The 20,826-nt window shown below is 37.3% G+C and overlaps 4 protein-coding genes across 8 annotated transcripts; 2 read left to right on the top strand and 2 right to left on the bottom strand.

Moving 5' to 3' along the window:
- Positions 1–295: 295 nt before the first annotated feature.
- On the top strand, positions 296–8,800 carry LOC113683458 (uncharacterized). 4 transcript variants are annotated; one of them, XM_089204126.1, is made up of 7 exons: positions 296–717; positions 3,843–3,918; positions 4,001–4,091; positions 4,442–4,506; positions 5,248–6,008; positions 6,327–6,425; positions 7,527–8,800. In XM_089204126.1, exons 1-7 carry the CDS (start codon positions 337–339, stop codon positions 7,542–7,544), a joined length of 1,491 nt encoding a protein of 496 aa, XP_089060252.1. In that variant the 5' UTR covers positions 296–336; the 3' UTR covers positions 7,545–8,800. The 4 variants fall into 4 exon arrangements, with proteins under 4 accessions (XP_089060252.1, XP_089060251.1, XP_089060254.1 ...); XM_089204125.1 differs by having other exon boundaries at positions 7,432–8,800; XM_089204128.1 differs by lacking the exon at positions 296–717 and adding an exon at positions 1,988–2,370.
- Positions 8,801–9,240: 440 nt separating this feature from the next.
- LOC149047301 (uncharacterized) lies at positions 9,241–9,935 on the top strand. Of its 2 annotated transcripts, none has more exons than XM_089204130.1 (2): positions 9,241–9,575; positions 9,765–9,935. In XM_089204130.1, the coding sequence occupies exons 1-2, from the start codon at positions 9,385–9,387 to the stop codon at positions 9,811–9,813; spliced, it is 240 nt and encodes a 79-aa protein (XP_089060256.1). In that variant the 5' UTR covers positions 9,241–9,384; the 3' UTR covers positions 9,814–9,935. The 2 variants fall into 2 exon arrangements, with proteins under 2 accessions (XP_089060256.1, XP_089060255.1); XM_089204129.1 differs by having other exon boundaries at positions 9,241–9,589.
- A 406-nt stretch (positions 9,936–10,341) lies between these two features.
- Positions 10,342–13,190, bottom strand: LOC149047300 (uncharacterized). The gene is made up of 4 exons (XM_089204123.1): positions 12,725–13,190; positions 12,108–12,211; positions 11,734–11,843; positions 10,342–11,193 (listed from the first exon to the last, which is right to left on the bottom strand). The coding sequence occupies exons 2-4, from the start codon at positions 12,112–12,114 to the stop codon at positions 10,828–10,830; spliced, it is 483 nt and encodes a 160-aa protein (XP_089060249.1). The 5' UTR covers positions 12,115–12,211; positions 12,725–13,190; the 3' UTR covers positions 10,342–10,827.
- On the bottom strand, positions 12,626–13,429 carry LOC149047299 (uncharacterized). Its single transcript, XM_089204124.1, has 2 exons — positions 13,184–13,429; positions 12,626–12,795 (listed from the first exon to the last, which is right to left on the bottom strand). The coding sequence occupies exons 1-2, from the start codon at positions 13,427–13,429 to the stop codon at positions 12,694–12,696; spliced, it is 348 nt and encodes a 115-aa protein (XP_089060250.1). The 3' UTR covers positions 12,626–12,693.
- Between the last annotated feature and the right edge of the window lie 7,397 nt (positions 13,430–20,826).

The following is a 20,826-nucleotide window of genomic DNA, read 5'->3' as shown; positions in this document are numbered from 1 at the left end:
ACGGTCGAATCCCATCAAACTTTTAATTACGATGGTCTCAGATATCTTAAAAGGATCGCAGAGATTACTTCTTTCCAGTCAGCAGAACCCATACAGACTTTCGATTTAAACTGTATGAAAAGTTTTAACCTGACTGATCTTGCTTTGGAAGCAACTGACCTCCATTATTTCCATCAGAGGCAAGACATTCCCTTACATTGTTTCTTAATGATTAGTGTAACCATATTCAAATTCAAGTCGATAACCATGGTTATGAACTTATCTAAATAGCATTCGATTGACACGCGTAGAAACCACGTATAACAAAGAAACGTTCTCTCTGCATCAGATTTGAAAATGATGACAGGTACCGAAAAACCAACGATGAAAAGTTCGTTTTATTCCCGCTCACGTGCCCCACCAATCTTGTTAACTGTGCTTGTTTTAACGATCATTGCTTTGGCCTACTATTTATGGACACTCACCGCCACAAATCAAACGCTTCTGCGAGAACTGAACGTCATTCGAGGCAGTAAGTTGATGGTAGACAAACGCCGCACGGCACTAGAGAGCAAAGTGTTTTATATCGAAAATCAAAAACACGTGTTAGAGGAAGATTTGAGTAAGGAAAAGGAAAGGAGAATAGGAAACGAAAGAACAGCCTTTGAAAAAGCTTCTGCTCTCAGGAAAGAACTAGAAATAAAACAGAGGCTACTGGATAGCGCGCAGAAGAAGGAGGTTTGTATGAAAAATCAATTCGTATTAATTTAAAAACTGAATGTGCCTGTACGACGCATTGGCTGCTGCTGACTGCTGCTGCAAAGTTGAATCATCTTTAATTTTGTGACAAGTATGAAAACAGAGTAAGAAACCACATCGAAAATTCCACATGATATCTCGTACTCATTACAATTTCTGTAGTTTTGCGTGAGGCAAGTTACTAAGTTAGGGACGCCATTTTATTGTGATATATTGACCAGAAGCATATAGCCTATGCTATAGTTATATGCTTTTCATTTTAAGTAACGTAGGAAGCAAAACGAGTGAAAGATATTTTTCGATCGTCACGAATTGATTTGTACTTCTACACTACTTAGCAACCGAACTACCCTCAAAGTTATTGCTAGTGTTTTAGTTGTTTATGTTCAGTCTCCTTCGCAGCCGTACTTTTTTCTTGTCACTTAGCACTTTCTCATCTCCACCGGGAAGAGACAACATTGCGAGACGAGACTACGCAATGGCTGCGAAAGTTGAATAGTATGAATTAAGAGCTGATATTTTTTTATTTTTCGTGCAGTTTAACAACATTTGATTAGTCTCGGCACTTGTTCTTCATTGTTACATCAAACATAGTTTAATGAACGCAATTTACAGTCCGTGTTTGAACGACCTGATATGCAAACAGTCATATCTTTCTGACATAATTCCTTTTCAGTCCTTAGTAAGAATAATTATTGAATAATAATTAGATAACAGCAATACATTATCACATCCAAACAACAACAAAGCAACTCTATCAGTGGCATACAGATAAAGTTTACGTAACCTAAGAATCTTCACCATTCTATGAATCGACATCTGTTCAAACTTTGTCAAGCAAAAATCACATGGCTCGTCAATCTTGAAAATGAACCCGGCGAAAGTTGACAAAACAAAGCTTATATTGCTTTTCGATCATGTGGTCCTATACAAACTCTCTCACTGCTTTTTTTTTATCAATGAAGTCTGATACATGCACTTGAAGTCGAGACAAAATATTACTCAAAACACTTAAGTTAGGGCGTGGCCAATTTTGGCCAGCTGTTCAAAGCGGGAAAACCTTATGTTAAGTGCAAGCACTTAATATAACTTATGAGGCGTTTTAACCGCAGCAATACCAATTCATATGCTTGTGAGGAAAAAAAAAAAAAAAGAAAAGAGAGGCTTAATAATAAGGTTGTACAATATATTTGAATAATTATTTTGTTGAGACCCGTAATTATACAATCAAGCCCTCTTATGGTCGCACAGAACTCTGGGTAAGTTCTCTTGGCAGCTTTCATCATGGCGTCCAATGGCCTAGTATTTAGACCGGGCAGAGGTCCATCTTTCATCCTAGTCGGGCTAGTAGTCATCGTTATAATACTCTTCTACAGCTACTGGGGTGTTTCTTCAAAAAATAATAAGTTACTTAGAGATGTTAGCGTCTTACAAGACCGGTTACGTGTCTTAGCGGCTCGAAAGCTGACAGCAGACAAAAAAGGTTCTGCTCTACTAACCCAAATCACTCAATTGCAAGAAGACAAAGAGCAAAAAGATAAGGTTATCACCTCCAAAGACGACAGAAATGCTGAGTTATCAGAATCTTTGCAAAAGAAAGAGGTTGAGTTATCAAAAGTTCGACAGCAAGAGGTTGGTAGAATGTTTCAAAACGTAAACTCCATTGGTGAAATGTGTGCATATATTATCCGCATACGATTGGCACATTGGAGACGTTTTTTTTCTTTAACGAAACTTATCTTCGTGTGTACTTTTATATGTATAGATACTTTTCACATCCGAATTCTTTCAACATATTCGCGTGCTGGCTTCTTCCAGTTCGCTACGAAAGACCTCAATAATTTTGACAGTAGCTAAGCAACCTACTTTTTGCAACCGAGAACGTGTCGCTGGTTATGTTAATTTGTATGCTCGATAATACAAGTCATGTCACTCTCCACTGATCAACCGTGTTTCAGTTAAGTTTTTCTCTATGCACCTACATGTATTTCTACCTTTACCATCAATTGTTGAGATGTGTGCATGCTAATTATAAGTTATGATTGGCTTGGAGTATCTTGATGCAATGCATATAGTTCGACATTCCCACTTGTTAAACCGTTGAATTCTCTCCTTTTGTGATTTCTGACTCATAGCCAGTAGCCCATTATGTTTTCAGTTCTTGCTGTGACACTCCAGAAAACAGCAGAAGATGATTAACATCTCACAATCATTTAAGGATTGCACATGATTGAAACCAAAAGTTTTACCTTGCAGGTGTAATTGGTGCATCCAGAAACTTAGAGGAATTTTTTTTCTCTGAAGAGAGAACATTTTGCTGTTTAAATCAGTGAATTATGTAGATCTGAAGGGATAATCTCTACAGTTCTTTCAATGACTCTACAAAAGAGGATAAACATCTCAATATATTTCCAAAGTGGCATTCAGCGATGCATAATTTAAATCAAAACTTTTCCTTGCACAAGTATCTCAATAGATGTGACCTACACATCAAGGAAGCTTTGAGAAATTTCTTTTCATTGAAAAGAGAGCATTTTTCTGTATGAATCGGCAACTTTTGCCAAAAATAGCTGCTAAATTTATCCAGCAAGCAAGGATACATGTAACTTGAGTTATTCAATAGAATGATGGAATGGAGGAATGATGGATTGATGGATTATCCTAAAATGCCAAAGAATGCCTCTTTATATCAAACCAAAGTCTCATAAAATGGAATTGCAATAAGTTAAGAAAATTATTTATAATTAATAGATGAAATTAAAAAAAGCATAGGTTTATCTTTATTGAAACCGAGAGGACTGGAGAACCATGAGGCTTTCCAGCTAGCCCCTTTTTTATTATCATTATTGTTATTATGAATATTATTATTTGTTACTGTTAATTATTGATTGAATGTCAATTAGACATTACAGAGTTATGTTTCTCTTGTGGAACAGGGTACTCATAAATATGTGGAATGTGGCAGATTTTCCATTTAGCATGTGAGACTAATATTCTGCAACACTACCTTATGCAACCTCTAGTACTTTTCATAATAAAAATTATGCTATACCAGTAGCCACATTAAGTCTTTGACTTCCTATTTTTTGTTTTTGTTTTCAAAGCAAAATTACCTAATGGAGTTAGAGAAACTGAAAAAAGGAGTAAACAGCTCATCTTCAGGTCTCAAAACATTAAAAGGTTAGTGATACTTAATGCTGTCATGCAATGTATCTCCACAGTTGTGTTGCTGCTTCAAATAAAAACTTTTTTTTCATGACAGGAAAGGCTGATAAGCTGTTGAAAAGCTATCAAGATATTAAGGTTAATCACTCGGCACTTCTCCAACAGATTTCTAAGGTGACATCTCAGAGGTGAATTTCTTTTCATTACATGAATACCAGTGACATTTAGGATGTGTTTCATATATTACTCGATTTTATTTTCAGCAACATTATTATCTAATAAATTACATTTCCCTCAAAACAATCAATTGTATATGACTTAAATGTATGAGACTTGGTATAGATTGCCGAAGTCAAAGTATTATATGCATGGAAGGTTTTATATCCTTCAGTTATTTGGTTTTTCTTTAAAAAAAAAATTCCCCCTTGAGTTTCCTACCATCAGCAACCACTGTTGTTTAAACTCTCTCGAATCTTCAAGTTACAGCCGTAAGTGCACATGCCATCAGTTGACATCTGAATTGCACTTTTTATTAAAGGGATTTTTACCAGAAGGAATTAGCAAATGTCAAGACAGAACTTGAAGACTTAAAGAATAGAGCAGGTAAAAAAATAAGTCAACACAATTACTTCTTTTTGCCAACATACAGTGTATCTTCATAGTATATCTATCTACTGCCATTCTCCTAATATGACTTTGTTGCTGTCAAATATGTTGGTGCCTACAGTGCTCCTGATCATGTTTAACACTTCATGCCTTTAAAATTTTCAGAACTGTTTCGTGTGAAATTTCCTTTGTACTTCTTACTAAGTATGATTTATTTCATTCCATGCAAGTATTTCTTTATATAGCATCCATGTTGAAATCGCTGATGATCTTTGCAATCTTATTGGCTCTCATTGGTGTGATTTATTCATGAATTACATTTATTTTTTTCTCCAAACTCCATCTTTTCCCCAGCCAATGAAAAAGCTTTACTGAGACACGACACAATGACAAATAAGATTTCAAGGCATGTATGAAATAACCATTCAAACAAGACAACTTTTGCATTGTTTTACAAACTAGCTTAGTACTGGATCAAATAAATGTGTGCATGGACTAAAAAATCCTGTATTTGAGGGACTCAAATTTGTTATTTAAAAATGGATGTAGAACAGTGGTAATTGAACTTTGTGTGTGTAATTTTGGTCTGAAATCATACTTATGATTTCATATCAAACTTGTGCTGGGTGCTCATTTGATCTTGAAATCACAGTTATGATTTCAGACCAAATTGCACTCCACTCAGTTCAATTACCAAGTGCTATAAATAGGTGTATTGTGTTTTTCTTTCACCATCAGTCAATAAGGTCCCCACAAAACCCAATAATGAAGGAAATAAGGAACCAACTGAAAATGAGGACAATGACAGAGATGAGAAAAAAACAGATGAACTAAAGAAACCTGTACCAAGCACATTAGAGACAAACATGGAAGGAGCTGGGATTGCGAATTCCTCCTCAGCAGCAAATGTTTCAGATGTAAAGAACATAAAGTCGATTGGAGATAAGTCTCAAAGTGAAGAAGTTGCTAGTTCTCCAATGAAAAGAAGCATTGGAATTTTGGATAAATTGAAACAGGATATCACTGGGGGATCAGATGTAGATGAGAAAGTGGTGACTAAAGATAATGGAGGTGCTCAACAGCCACCTGAAAAGAGTTCTGTTAGTGACAAGAACAGTCAACAAGGAAATGAGGATGAAGGTAACAATGAAAGGAACAACCAGGAGGAGAATGAAAAGAAAGTTATGGACAATGGACAGGGACAAATAACTCCTACCAGCAGTGAGGAGAAGGATATGAAAGGAAAAGATAAGAATGAACCTGTGAGAGATCAAGAGGATGAAAATGGTGAAGAGGATGAAAATGGTGAAGAGAATGAGAATGTAGGTAATGAAGATGATGAGTCTGACAAGGATGTAGATGACCCACAAAAGGACGAAGGAGAGGAAACTGAAAACAAACAGCAACCACTCTCCAGAGATAATCTTCAGAAGAAAATGATGAATCCTCCAGACAGTTTTAAAGACATGAGAGGCCTACCAAGAGATGCTATGTCAAATGTAAGTACTGCCAGTACTGTTTTCTCATAAAAATTTTACAACAGCCTTCTCTACTGCACTTGTTTTCTTTTGTTTTCTGAAACAATATCAAAAGCTATGTGTAACGTATATTAGTTTATTGTGACAAGTTTCTCAAAGCTAAAACCCAAAAGAAATAATTAAAGACATGTGGAGAAGTGAGATTAAGGATATTGGGAGGGGAAAGGTTAATGAAAGGCTTGACATTATTTCATCAGAAATATTCCAGTAATAATTATAATGATAATTATAAGGACAGATGTTTAACAGATGTCTACAATCATTCTCTGTTTTTTTTAGATGGATAGAAAACAACTCCCAGTTGATAACTCAAGGCTAAGTGTCAGCCTACCAAGGTCACGGGATGCCCTTGGTAAATATGATGTTAGAAGACGCATGGTAAGACTTCTTTACCTTTTTCTGATTTAGGGCTCTTGGAACAGTTTAAAGAATTTAAGGTTAATATGTTATGATAATTGTGTTGGCATAGAGAAATGTGAATGTAAAAGGTAAGGTCTGTACAGGAGCCTATTAACCCATTCAGCTGGGGCTTATCCCAGTTTCCAAGTAGTATAAAGCGACTAGGATTATTACTACTCCCCTGTGGAAGGGATGCCAGTCCATCACAAAGTAACTCGCCCGTATTTCACCAGGCTTCCCTGACAATTTGCCAGTACCCATTTATACTCCTGGATGGAGAGAGGTACTGTGAGAGTGTAGTGTTTTGCCTAAGAACACAACACAGTTGACCCGGCCAGGTCTTGAATGCAGACCTCCTAACCTAGAGTCCAGTGCACTGACCACAAAATGCAACTGTAGCCCCTTAACTCCCAGATCAAATTTGTCATTCTCCTTATTGTCACCCATACAATTCTTATAATGTTAGATCGGAGAATTTAGTATTGGATCAACTAATAATGCCCAATTTGATATTTTTTTCTTTATTCTCATCACTTCTCTGGTTTATATTGTTTTGATATTGTAAGGAGAAATTCTGTCTTGGTCACTCATAGGGGTTAATGGGATAGATTGTTATACATAAGGAATTTATTTTGTCTGGTCAAGAGCATAGGGTAAAGAAATACTTTAATTGTCCAGAAGTCAAACCTCAGACCATCGGGTTCCATGCTTTGATGCTCTATCACTGAGCCATTGAGACTCTGGTGAGCTTGGCTTTTACTAGGTTCCTATGAGACACACCTCCTGTGTAGTGATAATGTTGAAAGTGTCATGTGCGTAAATGGATTAAGGAAGATGGTAAATTTTGAGCTCAATGATGAAATAGAGAAAGATGTTTATTTCCATCTTTTCATCAGCATAGGACAGAGAAAAGAACAGTACACTGTATATTGTTGTTACTACAGTCTTGCCTCAGTGCTGCATGTGTTTATTTTCTTTTTGGTAGGGGCGAGGTGATACTGAGGATCAAATGATACGGAAGTAGGAATGGTGTGTGACTGAAAATTATCCACAAATCTTCTCTTCTTTTTTACTGCACAGATGCAAGACTTCCAGTAAAAAGAGCATCAACAATTTTAGTTTACAACAGACTAGTAGCAATAAAAATTTCACGTGAATTACCTTTTAGAGTTTGATAAGGCCAAATAAGTTATTTAATTGCACTGAGAAGGGAGCACTTCCTCATGGAAAAGTTGTAATGTTTCTTTTTTTTCCTTTAGACACGTGCATAAGGTACTAAATTTATAGTATAGTTGTGGTATAATAATTGTCATAACAAGGGAAATGTTGTATTTCTTTGTCTAAATGTTTTATTTTACTTTCCTTATATACTAATACATTTGCTACTTTTGTTCTTATAAAGATGAATATTTTAGTATTTTTGTTGGACTCTTATAACTCCATAACAATGTCAAAAGGGTATTGAAATCAGCCTTAAGAAACCTAGTAACATTTGTATCATAAATTCTTAGTTTGTAGGGCAACTTACCATGGATTCTGAACAGGGTAGGGTTTGAATCCCCTATGGAGATTAAACTCAGGCTTTAGTATGGAAGAAAGATCAGTGTTCTTCATTGATTTTGTGGTAGTCAGCTTCAACCCTTTAACTCCCAAAAGTGATTAAAAATATAACTTCTCCCCATAATTTCCATACATTATCCTTCGAACAGGTAATGAGGAAACTCGCACTTATTAGGTAGAACTTTTTATCCTGATCTAAAACTAAATTCTTGTAACTTACTAACATGGAAATGTTTAGCTGCCAGAGAAGAGAATTAACAATCTGATCTTGAGAGTTAAAGGGTTTGAAAAGCATAAGATGGCAGCAAACAATTGAGGGGCAAAAATGGCACAAACATCTATCCTACTAGCATTAATTCCCTCTTGCTTTTCCTTACTACTCGACTCATTTAGGAAGAAATTAGGCTGCAAACGTAATGTTAAGGGCTGCAAATGCAATTTTAAACTATTGTAATTCGATTAGAATCCATTTTTCCTAGTTATGAATTCATTTAAATCACTCACTTTCAAATTAAGGGCATAATGTTGACCACTAGCAGTTCCTCCAGTGGAATACTGCAAATAAGGCTAGTTGTACTATAAAGGAAACAAAGACCTCTTTTGTAAGTCTTCTAGATTTTTAGGCTCAGACTTCATTTTGTAGGTGTAGACGGTGCTACCGATATTATTAGCAATGCCTATAAAATTAATTGAAAAAAATTATCAGGATCCATTAAATTTAGTAGGCTCCTAATTAGTGTGCTGTAAATAACACTGAAGCCATAGCTCTTCAATAAAGTTCCAATAGTGGTAAACAACGGTTCCTTATCTCCCCGCCCCACCCCCCACTTATCTGTTGCCTTTTTTTTTTTTTTTTTTTGTCTGGCAAGGAATGTCCACTTTCTCACCCAGATATGCCCGTTTACTGGAAACTTTGTATTGTACCCAGGCCAAAATACTGAGACCTGCTTTTTGTTTAGTTTCATTGCCTTTGCCTCAGAATAAGTGCGGTGTGGAAATTATTCAGTCACAGTGCTGTAATAACTTTTGACTCGTAATCCGACATCGCCCCAGAGTCGGATGGCGCAACATGTTGAGTGGCTCTACCCGACGTCTGAATCAGAGTCGTGTTTCTGTCGTGCACAAGTCGAACCTATTGCAATCAAGTTTGGGACGGCAGAAGCACGAACTCTGCACTGAGCTTTCGGTTATCCATAGTTTATACAGGAATGACACCTTGCCAATGAATTGGCTAACTAATCCCCCTCACAATACATATGCAATTTCAAGCATGCCCATCGGCTGAGAGCACGTCGATTAATCCCAAAAGGCGAAAAAGGCTGAAATTGCGTACAGGAAGTTGAAATTGAATTGATAGTCAAGATTGACTTGGAACGAAATGGAATGGATAAAGGATCAGATTGAATGGTTGGATAGTGTCTCAAAGGAAAGTGCTTCCCGGTTAGCTGAGAAAATATGCATTGGATCGAAACGGTTGGCCGAGAGGGTATGGAGGGAAACGAAACGGTCAGAAGACTGGTCATGGAAAGTGATAAAAAGCAGCTGTAAACCTCTGGAACCTGCGCTCGAGTACGTTTTTGAGGGTAAAAGTTGTCATCAAGTTTTACAAAGAATATTTACTCAATAAGTAGAAAGCCTTATGAGAAATACTCCCAAGAACTTTGTGAATTCCCCCACAAATATTCCTGCATGATCCGCAAGAAATGACCAAATCAAGTTATGATTTATTTTAGTTATTACTTTTTTGTTTTCCAATAGAACATCTTCTCAAGATTCAAAGCTACATCATCATCTCGACCTGGCGTGAAACTGGTTCTACGATCTCAACCATACTGGTTTTTAACTGCGTTGTGACTGCTGTTTACAAAAGGTTTCCTGGCTTGTGAAGTCGATTTGGCGAAGATGGTTAGGAGAGGAAGGAAAAATCAAACATTTTACATGGAGAAAAGATATATTTAGGTGTCCTTAAACATGGATTAATCCTGTCTTAAACTCAGGTTTAATAAGTTTAAGTTGATGTTTAAGTCACTTATACCTAGATTTAAGTTGGACTTAAACCTGGCTTATACTATCTTAAGGCTAAAACTTAATGCAGGTTTAAGTGCACATTAAATGTGTCCAAAACATTCCTGTATGTTTAAGTACTGTTTAATTGAAGTAAACAGAGCTCAAACATTTAATGTTGTCAAAGTACCATTTAATGCAAATTAATCTGCTCAAAATTTGTTGCTTATTTTAGTTTTGAATCAAATTTGTGAAATCAGTGAAATATTATTGTTTTGTTGTTTCATTACTAAACTGCCACCCACCAGGTCACATATCACACTAAACAATATATGTTTCAAGTTTCTTTTATTTTAAATTCACTGGTACACATTCTTAAAGCTACTGCCTATTTGTAATTAACCCTTTAACTCCCAGGAGTGATTAACAAGTAACTTCTCCCTAAAATATCTTGAACTTATCCAGCAAAGAGATAATGAGAATTCTCAAACTTATCAGGTATAGGTCTTTGTCTTGATATCACACCAGATTCTCATAACTAAGTTACAGGGAAATATGTAGCAGCTAGAGAGGATAGTTACCAATCAGATCTTGGGAGTTAAAGGGTTAAAATGTCACACATACCTAGCTTATTTATGCTTGACAGGAACAAATTTTCCCCATCATAAGTCAATAAATTTAACAATACTTGGAAGAAACTATCCCTGTGATCTAGATGACAATAATTTGTTCTAACAAAACAATTACTTCAGTTTGCCATTAAATACATGATAAATAAATGAATAAAAAGTAAAAAAAGTGTTAAGTATTTTTTCAATCACGACTCTTTGTTTATCTGCCTGACAGCCCAAAGTGGGCCAGCAGGTGCAGGCCTCTCCGACATGCCACTAACACTCCTTGGCTTAGCCATTGCCCTGGCATGGGGGGTCAAATTATTTTTGTAGGTTCTGTCTAGCCTGGCTTTTGCATTTGTCAAGCTTGTTCTTTCCCATGATAGCTTCTTGGTTACATATCTTGCCAGTTTCTTTTCTTTTTCACCAGTAATGAAATCTTCTTGCTCCTCATAATCTGATTCTTTGCTACTCATATAATCAATGTAAAGGATTTCACTATAATACTGTTTTTCTTTTGGTGTCATAGAAGCTTGTAGCATCTCATAGGATGACTGACGCCTTTCCAGTTTCTAATGGAACAAAAAGCAACAATTTAGTCATTATTTAGTTAATAACCAGACCAAATTATATCTATGAAACATATAATTTATTGTCAAATAGAAATACTTTTCTAACTCAAAATGATATCCCACAAAAGATATAAAATATGAAAATAACAATCAGCAATAAATAGAACTCCCAGAAAAAAATTCATGTTACAAAACAGTACTAAATTAAAGCAAACCCATGTTATTTGGTTAACTACCAGCAAGGTTGACTTTCCTAATTAATGTGTATTTGTACACCAGTTGTAAACATACCAGTCCTACTTACAGTGTATGACAAATTTGTGCATGGCATTGTTTCATTTTTTGTTGCTGTATATTATCCCACATTGTATTGTGGTACAATGCCATGCACAAATTTGCCACAGTATTAAACAACACTTGTTGTCAAACTGAATTAAAACGTTTGATTCAGAAGCCATGCTTCAGCCACACTATCTTGAAAATTTATTCTTGAATATAGGTTTAGCATGGCAAAAGCAAGACAACTTAGCTAGTCCTTACATTTAGCAAACGCCTGCTCCTTTTGCACTTTTCTTTATGCTCTTCATTTTTCCCTTTTCTTATCCTCTGCTCTCTTTCTTTAGTTGTTTTGAAGTACCAATAAAACTGAGCTGTTGAGTTAAAAACAATAATTATTATCGCTGCATGATATCCTAAAATTACAATACAATGACAAGTCTATGTGTATATGTAACATCAGCTTATGGATATATATTAATTAAAAGAATTAATGATGGTAATATTGTGTTTTCCCTCTTAGTTTTTAAGTTTTCTGTCCAACATATTTCAGAAAATTTGTTTGATTTCGCACAAGGTAAATGTTTCTTGTTCTAACTTGCACACAACATTAAAACTTGATTCCTGTAATGTAATACCTTCCATTTGTAAGTCAGTCCATAGGCAGCTTTCTCCTCCATGCTCTTTTTTCAGTACTTCTTTCACTTTTGTAAAAATACTCTAGTTTCTCTCTGACTGTGGACTGTAATAAAAATGAGAATGTTATTTTTGTTTTAAACAATAGCCAGAGGCAGTTATAATAATATTATTATTATTATTATTCAGCCAAAAAAGGAAATAATAATTCAAGTAAAGCAGTTATACAAGAGGGACAATTTTCTAATCACTGCTGGTAGAGTGCAGAAGCTACATGCTTTTTACACCTTCAAACTGACATTAGGATTTCTGGTTCCTGGAGGGAAAAGATTTCTCAAAACAAAAATTTGCATGTATTAATCTATCAGCAACATAATAGTTGAAATAACAGATTCTAAAAGTTTACCACCTCCTACTCCCAATTTGAATATTTTACACTGGCCCCAGACTCTAAACACTGGCCTCAAAACAGATAACTAACAGTCCCTTAGAAGAAGCTGGTCAGAGAGATATTTAGTTCTTGGTGGTAAAGTTTTAATTCTAATATCTTGCATGCCATCTCTCTTAGTGCCTTGCTATTTAAATACATCATCTTATGTATGGTAAAAAAATAACATACTCCTCATCAATGATGAAACCTTGTGTCACTTTTTTTTCTACCATCTTTTTGTAGATGAACCGAAACCGTTTCTGGAAGATAATATGGAAGAACATCATATGTCAAAAGTCAATTCAAACCACAAACTTGTTTATTTCTTTAATCAGGGTCAGCAGGGTTTTTGGGTAAACAGTACACAGTGGAATTTTAAACTGGGTAAACAGTATTTTTGCTAAATGCTTGCAAAATAGGCACAAGAATTCAGCACAAGGATGTTCCAACTTTGTGATAAGCACTAGAACCAACATCTACACATATTGTGCTTTAAGTTAACACAGAACACGCGTGATGGCGGAATGGCGGTGTCTTTGAAGACACGTTTTATGCTTCTGATACACCGCAACTGAAACTCTCAAACACAACTTAACGGTACTAAAGTTGAAAAAATTTATATCCTTAAAGTAATTAAAGAATATTTACCCTTAAGTCATTTGGAATCACAACATTTGATTCTCTGCGAGAGCTTTTAGAACGTTTGTTGCCTTTCTTCTTTGCCTGCCCTTCCAGACTCGCAAGTTGGTTCTTCAGCTTTGCATTTTCTTGCCGAAGGACTGCATTCGTATCTTCTAGTTTCTTTTGCCCTTCGAGAATCGAATCAATCCTTCTACTCATTCTTTCCATAAGAACAAGCTGTCTCTCTTGAACTGGATCGTTTGCAGCCATCATCCTATCGAGGAAGAATCCAAACACGTGCCCGCAACGAAACGAAACTCGACCGAGTGAACGAACGACAGTGAAAGATCAAATATCCCGCGATTATAGTTTTGGACATTTGATTGGCGTTCATACGGTATTTGTCATGCGCATAAGGATCTCGGCCTCACTCTGGGGACGAGACATACCGCGTCCTCGATACAAACGCGCGCTTTTCAACGTTCAGTTAGAGATGTCTGGTGACGTTTGCAGTTCAGAGCTGTTTACTTCATGCTCAGAAACCCCGGTTTCCTTGTTCAGCAAAACCAATGCTTGGGAAGTTTTAATACCCTTTGTGTGTGGGACGCAAATAACTTTGAACCTAGAGCATCAAGCTACTTTTTGCCTGTTTATAGGATACACAGTCTTTTTGCTGGAGCTTATTTAACTCTTGACAATGTAAAACTCATGGCAGTTTGCCCTATTCCACGCCGTGCCATTATTTTACCAGCCAGTTATTAACATCAATCTACATTCACATGTCGTTGTTGTTTTTAATATATTTAACAATAAATATTATTCCCCTTAGTGGTGGTGGATATTTAATGAGCTGTGAAGTATATACCAAACCAGTGAGATAAAAGAATTATAAATTTATATCTCAGAACACTGCAAAAAAAAGTTTTTCACACTTCAGCTTAAGCTGGGAAGTGGATAGCACATGCATGTACTATCCTGAGTTTGAGTAGCCAATCAGAGCATGCAAAAAACACTGTCCACTGGTTTGGTATATACTAAAATTATATGGTTTTGAAGAAATGTACCTTATTTGCTCAGGTTAGTCAAATTCCCTGTGCAACCACCTTCCTTTAGTGAAACAGTTTCCAACACAAGAAATCAAGTCTCTTGTTCACAATCAACAAACACAGTTTCATTACCCAAAGAATTGAAAAAGCAATAAAATCAGTAGCGTGAAATATTGTGGCTTTACTAAATACATAATATTAATATTAATCTATGATTAATTCATTGAAGGTTGCTGGAGGCTGCTCTCGTATGGTTTCTGGTTCTGGTGAGAGATTATGTCAATAAAGTAGACTTGGTGTACACCAAAAGATTTGATGTGTTTTTAAGGTCCTTAAACACGGCATAAATATTATGATAAATTTAATGTTGTATTTAAGGCTCCTTTAACTAGACCTTAAATCTCCCCAATAGGTTTAACGTTAGATTTAAGGTGGTTTAAAGTAACCCTAAATCCTTCAAAGGATTTAAGTACGGTTAAAATGACTTAAACATAGCTTAAATCTCAATGTCGATTTAATTTGCATTTAAGAATGCTTAAAACTCGCCTAAACAAAGGTACATTTTTAAGTCATGTTTAAGTTTAGTAAACATGGCTTAAATTTGTCTTTGGGTTTAATAGTTGTTTAATTTTACTTAAATGACACTAAAATTTGGCATTTTACCCAGTGTTTGTCTTAGATATTAAAACATACTCTCTCAACAGGCCATTAGTTCTACGGGCGTTTTTGGTCGACTTTCGACAAACTTGTTCCATGCTTTATTTTCATTTGCCTGCAGAAATCTTCCCTTTCAGGCAAGCTTACATAGAGTGGAAAGAAGCTGACGAAGCTTCCTGGAGACCACCACCATGACATCAGTCTCAATCAAACAAACGAGTCTGGGAAAATCCCGAAAAGAAAAAGCTCTACAGGAATGAACATTAATATGGAAAGAATTTACATTTGATTCAACTTTTTTTGATGTAATACGAACTATTTTAAAAAGGCTTTTTGAGAAAAAAAGTAATTTTCAATGAAATGGATTTATTTAAACCTGAAGTTATCTGGTTATCTGTAATAGCTTCCACTTTTTCTTTTTCACGGTTAGATTTTATTTTTTGTTGTCTCTTCACGTTTTTTAAAATGAAAGAAAACCTCGACAGTCTCACTTTTGGTTGTAACAGTTTTTAATTGATCCTCCTTTTCACGAGGAATCCACTCCATTCTCCTTAGCGCAATCTAAATAACTACGACTCTAAGCATTCTGAATATAACCGTTTGACTTCTATTTAAATGATTCTTTTATCTAAGCGTAAATGAACTGCTGTGAAAATGTCTACTAAAACCCAGGGATTTAAGGAAAAAAAAGCGAACGGAACTTTCAGCTCCCGTAATTGTTCAGCGTTATGTCTTAGTGACCTTAGTACACACAGTAAGAAAAAGAAGCAAAGCTATTGACTCTGCGGATTAACATCACACTGCCTGGCTTAGTGATAAACAAAGTATTTTCTGGCCATGTGGTACTCAGGATCCTGAAAGTTTCTAGCCATGAATGCCAGTTCACCTAAGCGGCATTCCTCAATTTCCTTCAAGACTTCCGGGTTTGCTTTTTGATTCTTTACTTGGGAAAAATGTTGCTGCAAAGACGGTCTTGCAAGGTACATTGCTTCTTCTTTAATCCACATGTCAAATTCTTCGACGCTGTCTCCTACACAACCATCCAGAAAACCAATTTGAGCGGCTTCAGAGGCCAGGATGGGTTCAGCACTGGACAATAACTCACTCGCCTTTTTTTGACCCACACGCTTTGGCAGAAAGTATGTGTGATATTCTGAACCATAAAGCTTCATTAGCTTATAGTGAGGATTCAGCACCACCCCATCACGTGCAAAGGCGAAGTCGCTAGCCAAAGCCATCATGGCTCCACCAGCACCAGCGTTTCCACGTAAGGCCGAGACGGTGATCTTTTTGCTGGTGAAGATGCAACGCACGACATCGTTGATCGCATTGATATTCTTCCATGATTCCTCAACTGGGTCTTCGGCTACTTCGATAACATTAAGGTGGATACCATTGCTGAACACGTCTCGGCCACCCATCAGAACCATTACCTTGCAAAAGTCATTCTCCTCCACCTTTTGCAGAACGGAAACCAGACGCTGACATTGGCTGGTGCTCATAGCTCCGTTGTAGAACTCGAAGTGTACAAAGCAGACGCCGTCAGGCGTCATACTTGTCCAGATGTCCTGAGCTGTGTTAGGATAGGACCCGTATGGGATGGATGGAAAGGAGTCTGCTACGGTTGGGGCACCAGTTTTTAGCCACATGGTGGCGGGGAGTTTAAGTTTGTTTTTCTTCAGATGTGAAACCCATAAAGCCCCCCTGCCGCACTTGATTAAAACAGATCCATGGCGTTGGCCCAGTATTTCACCAGGTTTTCCAGTCAGGAATCTAAGTCTTCCTTTCTCCAGATGTGCTCCAAAGAGGCGAAAGTCCTTGGTCCAGTTCCAATTGCCATCTCCTCCTTTCGCTCTAAAGCGACCGACGGCTCCTGGTGCTGAGTCAGACATGCGAATCTGACAGGCTACCTCGTCAGCTGGCAATTCCCAGTTCACAGTTCGGTCAGCCTTGGTCATGTTAGGGCGGCAGGTTCCCCTCACTTGTGGATTGTTGTAATTAAGTGGTCTGGGTGTCTGCCCCGATAAGAAGTTAGTTATGGCTTCCAAAGTAGCTTTCACGGCTGTTTGTGTGACTTCATTCACATACAAGCTCGACTTGGTCAGTGTGTTGACATTTGGGCGCCTGACAGGGAAGGTTTTGGTGCTCCAAATATCGCCTGCGTCCATCTCCGAAGCCGCCTGAAGGACGCTTACTCCCCACTCGTCCTCCATGTCATACAAGGCCCAGTCAATAGAACTCATGCCACGGTCGCCCTCGATTCCAGGATGAACAATCCAACAAGGAATGTTGGGATTAGAAAACACTTCTTCTGGAATTCGTTTGGTGAGAAATGGACAAAGAATGAGATCGGGTTGGGCATCAAAAGCTAATTTTGTCATCTCTGCAGGCTCGTTGATCTCATGCACGGTAATGTTGTGTTGTCTCTGTCTTAGTTCCAGAGCCATCCTTTGACTGAGGCTGTTGTGCTTGTTTGAGAAAAAGAGAATGTTAAGTTTCTCTTTCAGCTTGAGTCGAGTGGAGATGGGATCTTGCCGTTGTAACTGAGACTCGAGTCGTCTTGGTACATGTGCAAGGTACCGTGGCTTGAGGAAATACCTCATCGAAGTCATTTGAGACATATTTCCTGCCAAATCAAAACGGAAGTCAAATTTAAGTTTCAGTGAAGCTTATTTTACAGAACTTAATCGAGGTGCTGGTTTGGCATGGTTTTTCTCAGCTTCATAAGCAAGCTCCCTCCAGTTTTCCTTTGGTTTTTAATAAGATAATGAAAATAGGTGTAGAAGGAAACTGCATGTCAGCCATCAATTTATTCCACATACCAAAAAAAACATTTGGTTAATGCGAAAAAGGGAAGTTTTCTGAATTGATATAAATTTTTCATTAAGTCTAAGGTGAACCATCCGGACGCTCCCGATCGCGTAGATTTTCAGAGTGCAAAGTCTACCTCCTCCATTCATGCGCGTGCAACAGACACGTGCCGCGTGTGACATTCGAAATACATTTGCATATAGTTGACAGCTCGGCTTTAGGTCTTACCCTTTGTGCTTAAATAATAACGTTAACCAAGAGAATAAATAGTGTTTACAATCTCTTGCGTCAATAGCAGCAATATTACGTAATCAAGTAGTCTAATCATTCATGGCTACGATCACATGTGCGACACTCACGTGCGACAATCACGTTCGACAATCACGTGTGACTTTCGACAGACATTTTCTACATAATTTTGATAAATAGGTCTCGACCTCTTGCCGTATATAGTTTTATAATTAGCGACAACAACGTAAATATTACGTAATCAATATTATTTCAATCTCGCTACAATTTTGTAGCAAATACCTGCAAACAAAAAAAGTCCGAACGAGAATTGTAAAAGTTTTTACTGAGATGACGAACTGGACCAAATCAGGAGGTATAGAGGTTACATGGTTAAAAATATCATGGCGCAAAAGCTTCAAGTCTAAGTTTTCTTCCCCAGGTAGCACGGAGAACGTTTGCGTGCCATACACCTTAAGTCCGAAACCTCCCAGCTCTGCCACCAAGTCTCTTTTGGTCTTTAGACTTCTGTTCATGTAGCTCTTTTAACTTACGTTTACGTTTAACCTTTCTCAGCTCTGCCACTAACTCTCTTTCGATCTTAATACTCCTTTTGACCCATGTTGACCCATAAACCTTATGAAGTATGCAGCTGCTAAATATTGGCCACGCAAAGAACTGAATTAATCTAGGGCTCGGAAAAACGAATTAATAGCATCCCTGATCCTACCTTTAAAGCAAGTGCTTACGATCAGTACTAGGAGAAGTCGGGAGCCAACTGTCAGCAAACGTGCTAAGTCAAGCAGATGATTAGATGTATCCAATGTGGCTCTTATGTAGTTACCCCCTTATGGAGTGTGATTGGCCGAGAATAATAGGGTCTTGTTTGTTTGCTCGTTTGCCAACTTTCGATGTAGCCAGGCGTGTAACTCAAAACTCAGCCTAAAGTATTTATATCGGTGGCTGAGCCCAAGAGGTTATGTTAAAAGGTCAGTAATAGTGTTCAGACCAAGTGTCCATTTACAATATAGTCATACTTATATAAATTGACTTGCAGTCCATCCATTGTGTTAAAACGAGACATTCAGTATTTATATGACAAATCTAAAATTTTTAGGCTCGTTCTCATAGGTTGATTGGTGAAGTGAAATGAGAGCATGTAAACACAATGACCACATTTCAGATTTGGGTTATTTTTAAAAGAATGTATTCAAAGATACTGGAGTATATCTTCAATTTTACGTTACTTAGGTCATCGAAGCACCCGTGTAGTGCGGAGGATTCTCGAAAGTCTTCAAACAGAACCCGAGCAACACGCAAGGGTTTGCATAAGTGTTGGGAATTTGCAAACCCCTCCTGGTGTTCAAATGAGGTTTGTTATCACGGGAAAACCCCTCGATTGTTTATTCGCAACGAAATTTCGCGATAACGAGCGCAGAACTTGAGTGAGCTGTGTATCTGATTAGGGCTTCGGCACAGTAACATTCGGTGCTTAATAGCAAGATCCAAATTCATCACTCACAATGCACTCCCAAAGAGAGATCAGTTGAATGATTACTGAGTTATTTTCCTTTGATTTGAAAAAAAGCAGCTTAGTTTTCGCCAGCTCGGGCTGTCTTGTTTCTTTAAATGGTCTCAACTCTTGTTTATTTGCGATCAATCTAATCACTTCGCATTTTGCATCCGCAGGCTTTCATTTTGTAATTATCATGGTAAAAAAATCGCACGATTTTTAACAAGGGATTGGGAGGAATCCAGCGGACAAACCAAGGGTGACCTAGAAACGATCATTTTCACTCGAAAACAGAAATTAGCTGAAGTTGAACTTGAGGTAGAAAGAGCTGTCTCGAAAGGCTGTAAACTCACCCCGAACAATTTAAAAAAAAAATTTTAATTGTATTATTTCAGCATGTTTAATTAGAATTCAGATCCACGATTACATAATTTCCGCTCTTTGCTTGTTTGTCGGTAAAAATTTAGCCTGGAGGGTAAAGACTAAGGGCCCTTGCATTCTTTTATAATTGAATTAGGAAACCTGAAATAAGTTATTTAAAATCATACAGTCGCACCTCTCCTTACAGATTCCTCCATAACACAAGCAAATCTCTCTAAGTCCATACTATCCCACAATTGCACAAGCATTCGCTCATCAATAGCACTACGGCATGATTATTTCTTTGTCCTCGAGAAAAATGAGCTAACGGTAGGTCTGCAAATGGTTAGGCCCTCTTATCAGTCCCAGACCCTTAACAGACCTCACGCTTCCCTAAAGGCCTCCAACTTTCTCGCGGTCAATGAAACACTCGTGCCCAAGAGTTAAAAAAAAAAAAAAACTCTTCTCGCACCATATAGCCGTATAGTACCGCTCATAACGGGGACTTGATCGCAAGTCACTTCGATATAAACTGACAACGAACTGTTACTCCCGATCATAGAGAGAAAATACGGTATAAACTTAACCTACACGACAGACACTCTGCTGATCACTTGGTAAGCTTTGGTATATGTTACAACGTTTCCTGTTTGCAGTTAAACGAACATAATCGAAGGTGTCATATTGACCTTTATGAAACAGTCACCTCTGTAAGAGGGGGCATTAGAATTTTCAATTTTGCGGTTTTGGAAAATCTTTTAGATCGGTTTTTGGGTTTTTGGGTTTTAGTGTTAATTGCGGTTTGCAGATTTTCCACTTTTTAGCATTTGTTTTTTGGATTCGATATTCGATGTGGTTTTCGGTTTTTTCTTTTTTGTTTTTCGGTTTTTCTTCGATCTGAGCGGCAGTTTTTCGCCTCCACGGATCTCTCATAGCTGCGAAAATCTCTTTTTGCTCCACTTTTCACCTCTGTATTGGATCGATTAGGGTTTGGGTAACTGGAATGTGAAACTTTATCGGTTTTGATGGTTTTGCATGCGGTTATCGGTTTTGAG

The sequence above is a fragment of the Pocillopora damicornis genome, chromosome 4 (genome assembly GCF_964200805.1).
Source record: "Pocillopora damicornis chromosome 4, jaPocDami1.2, whole genome shotgun sequence".
NCBI lineage: Eukaryota > Metazoa > Cnidaria > Anthozoa > Scleractinia > Pocilloporidae > Pocillopora > Pocillopora damicornis.
Note: the sequence above shows the minus strand (reverse complement) of the source record. Positions and strands in the feature narration are given on the sequence as shown.

Coding starts and splice junctions, on each gene's coding strand:
- LOC113683458 (XM_089204125.1), top strand. CDS start 337: ATGATGACAGGTACCGAAAAACCAACGATGAAAAGTTCGTTTTATTCC. Junction 4,092..4,441: donor TCTAAGGTGACATCTCAGAG/GTGAATTTCTTT, acceptor TTTTTATTAAAG/GGATTTTTACCAGAAGGAAT. Junction 6,009..6,326: donor CAAGAGATGCTATGTCAAAT/GTAAGTACTGCC, acceptor TGTTTTTTTTAG/ATGGATAGAAAACAACTCCC.
- LOC149047301 (XM_089204129.1), top strand. CDS start 9,385: ATGGAATGGATAAAGGATCAGATTGAATGGTTGGATAGTGTCTCAAAG. Junction 9,590..9,764: donor GCTCGAGTACGTTTTTGAGG/GTAAAAGTTGTC, acceptor GTTTTCCAATAG/AACATCTTCTCAAGATTCAA.
- LOC149047300 (XM_089204123.1), bottom strand. Junction 11,194..11,733: donor GGAGCAGGCGTTTGCTAAAT/GTAAGGACTAGC, acceptor TTGTTCCATTAG/AAACTGGAAAGGCGTCAGTC.
- LOC149047299 (XM_089204124.1), bottom strand. CDS start 13,429: ATGATGGCTGCAAACGATCCAGTTCAAGAGAGACAGCTTGTTCTTATG. Junction 12,796..13,183: donor TGATTCCAAATGACTTAAGG/GTAAATATTCTT, acceptor ATTATCTTCCAG/AAACGGTTTCGGTTCATCTA.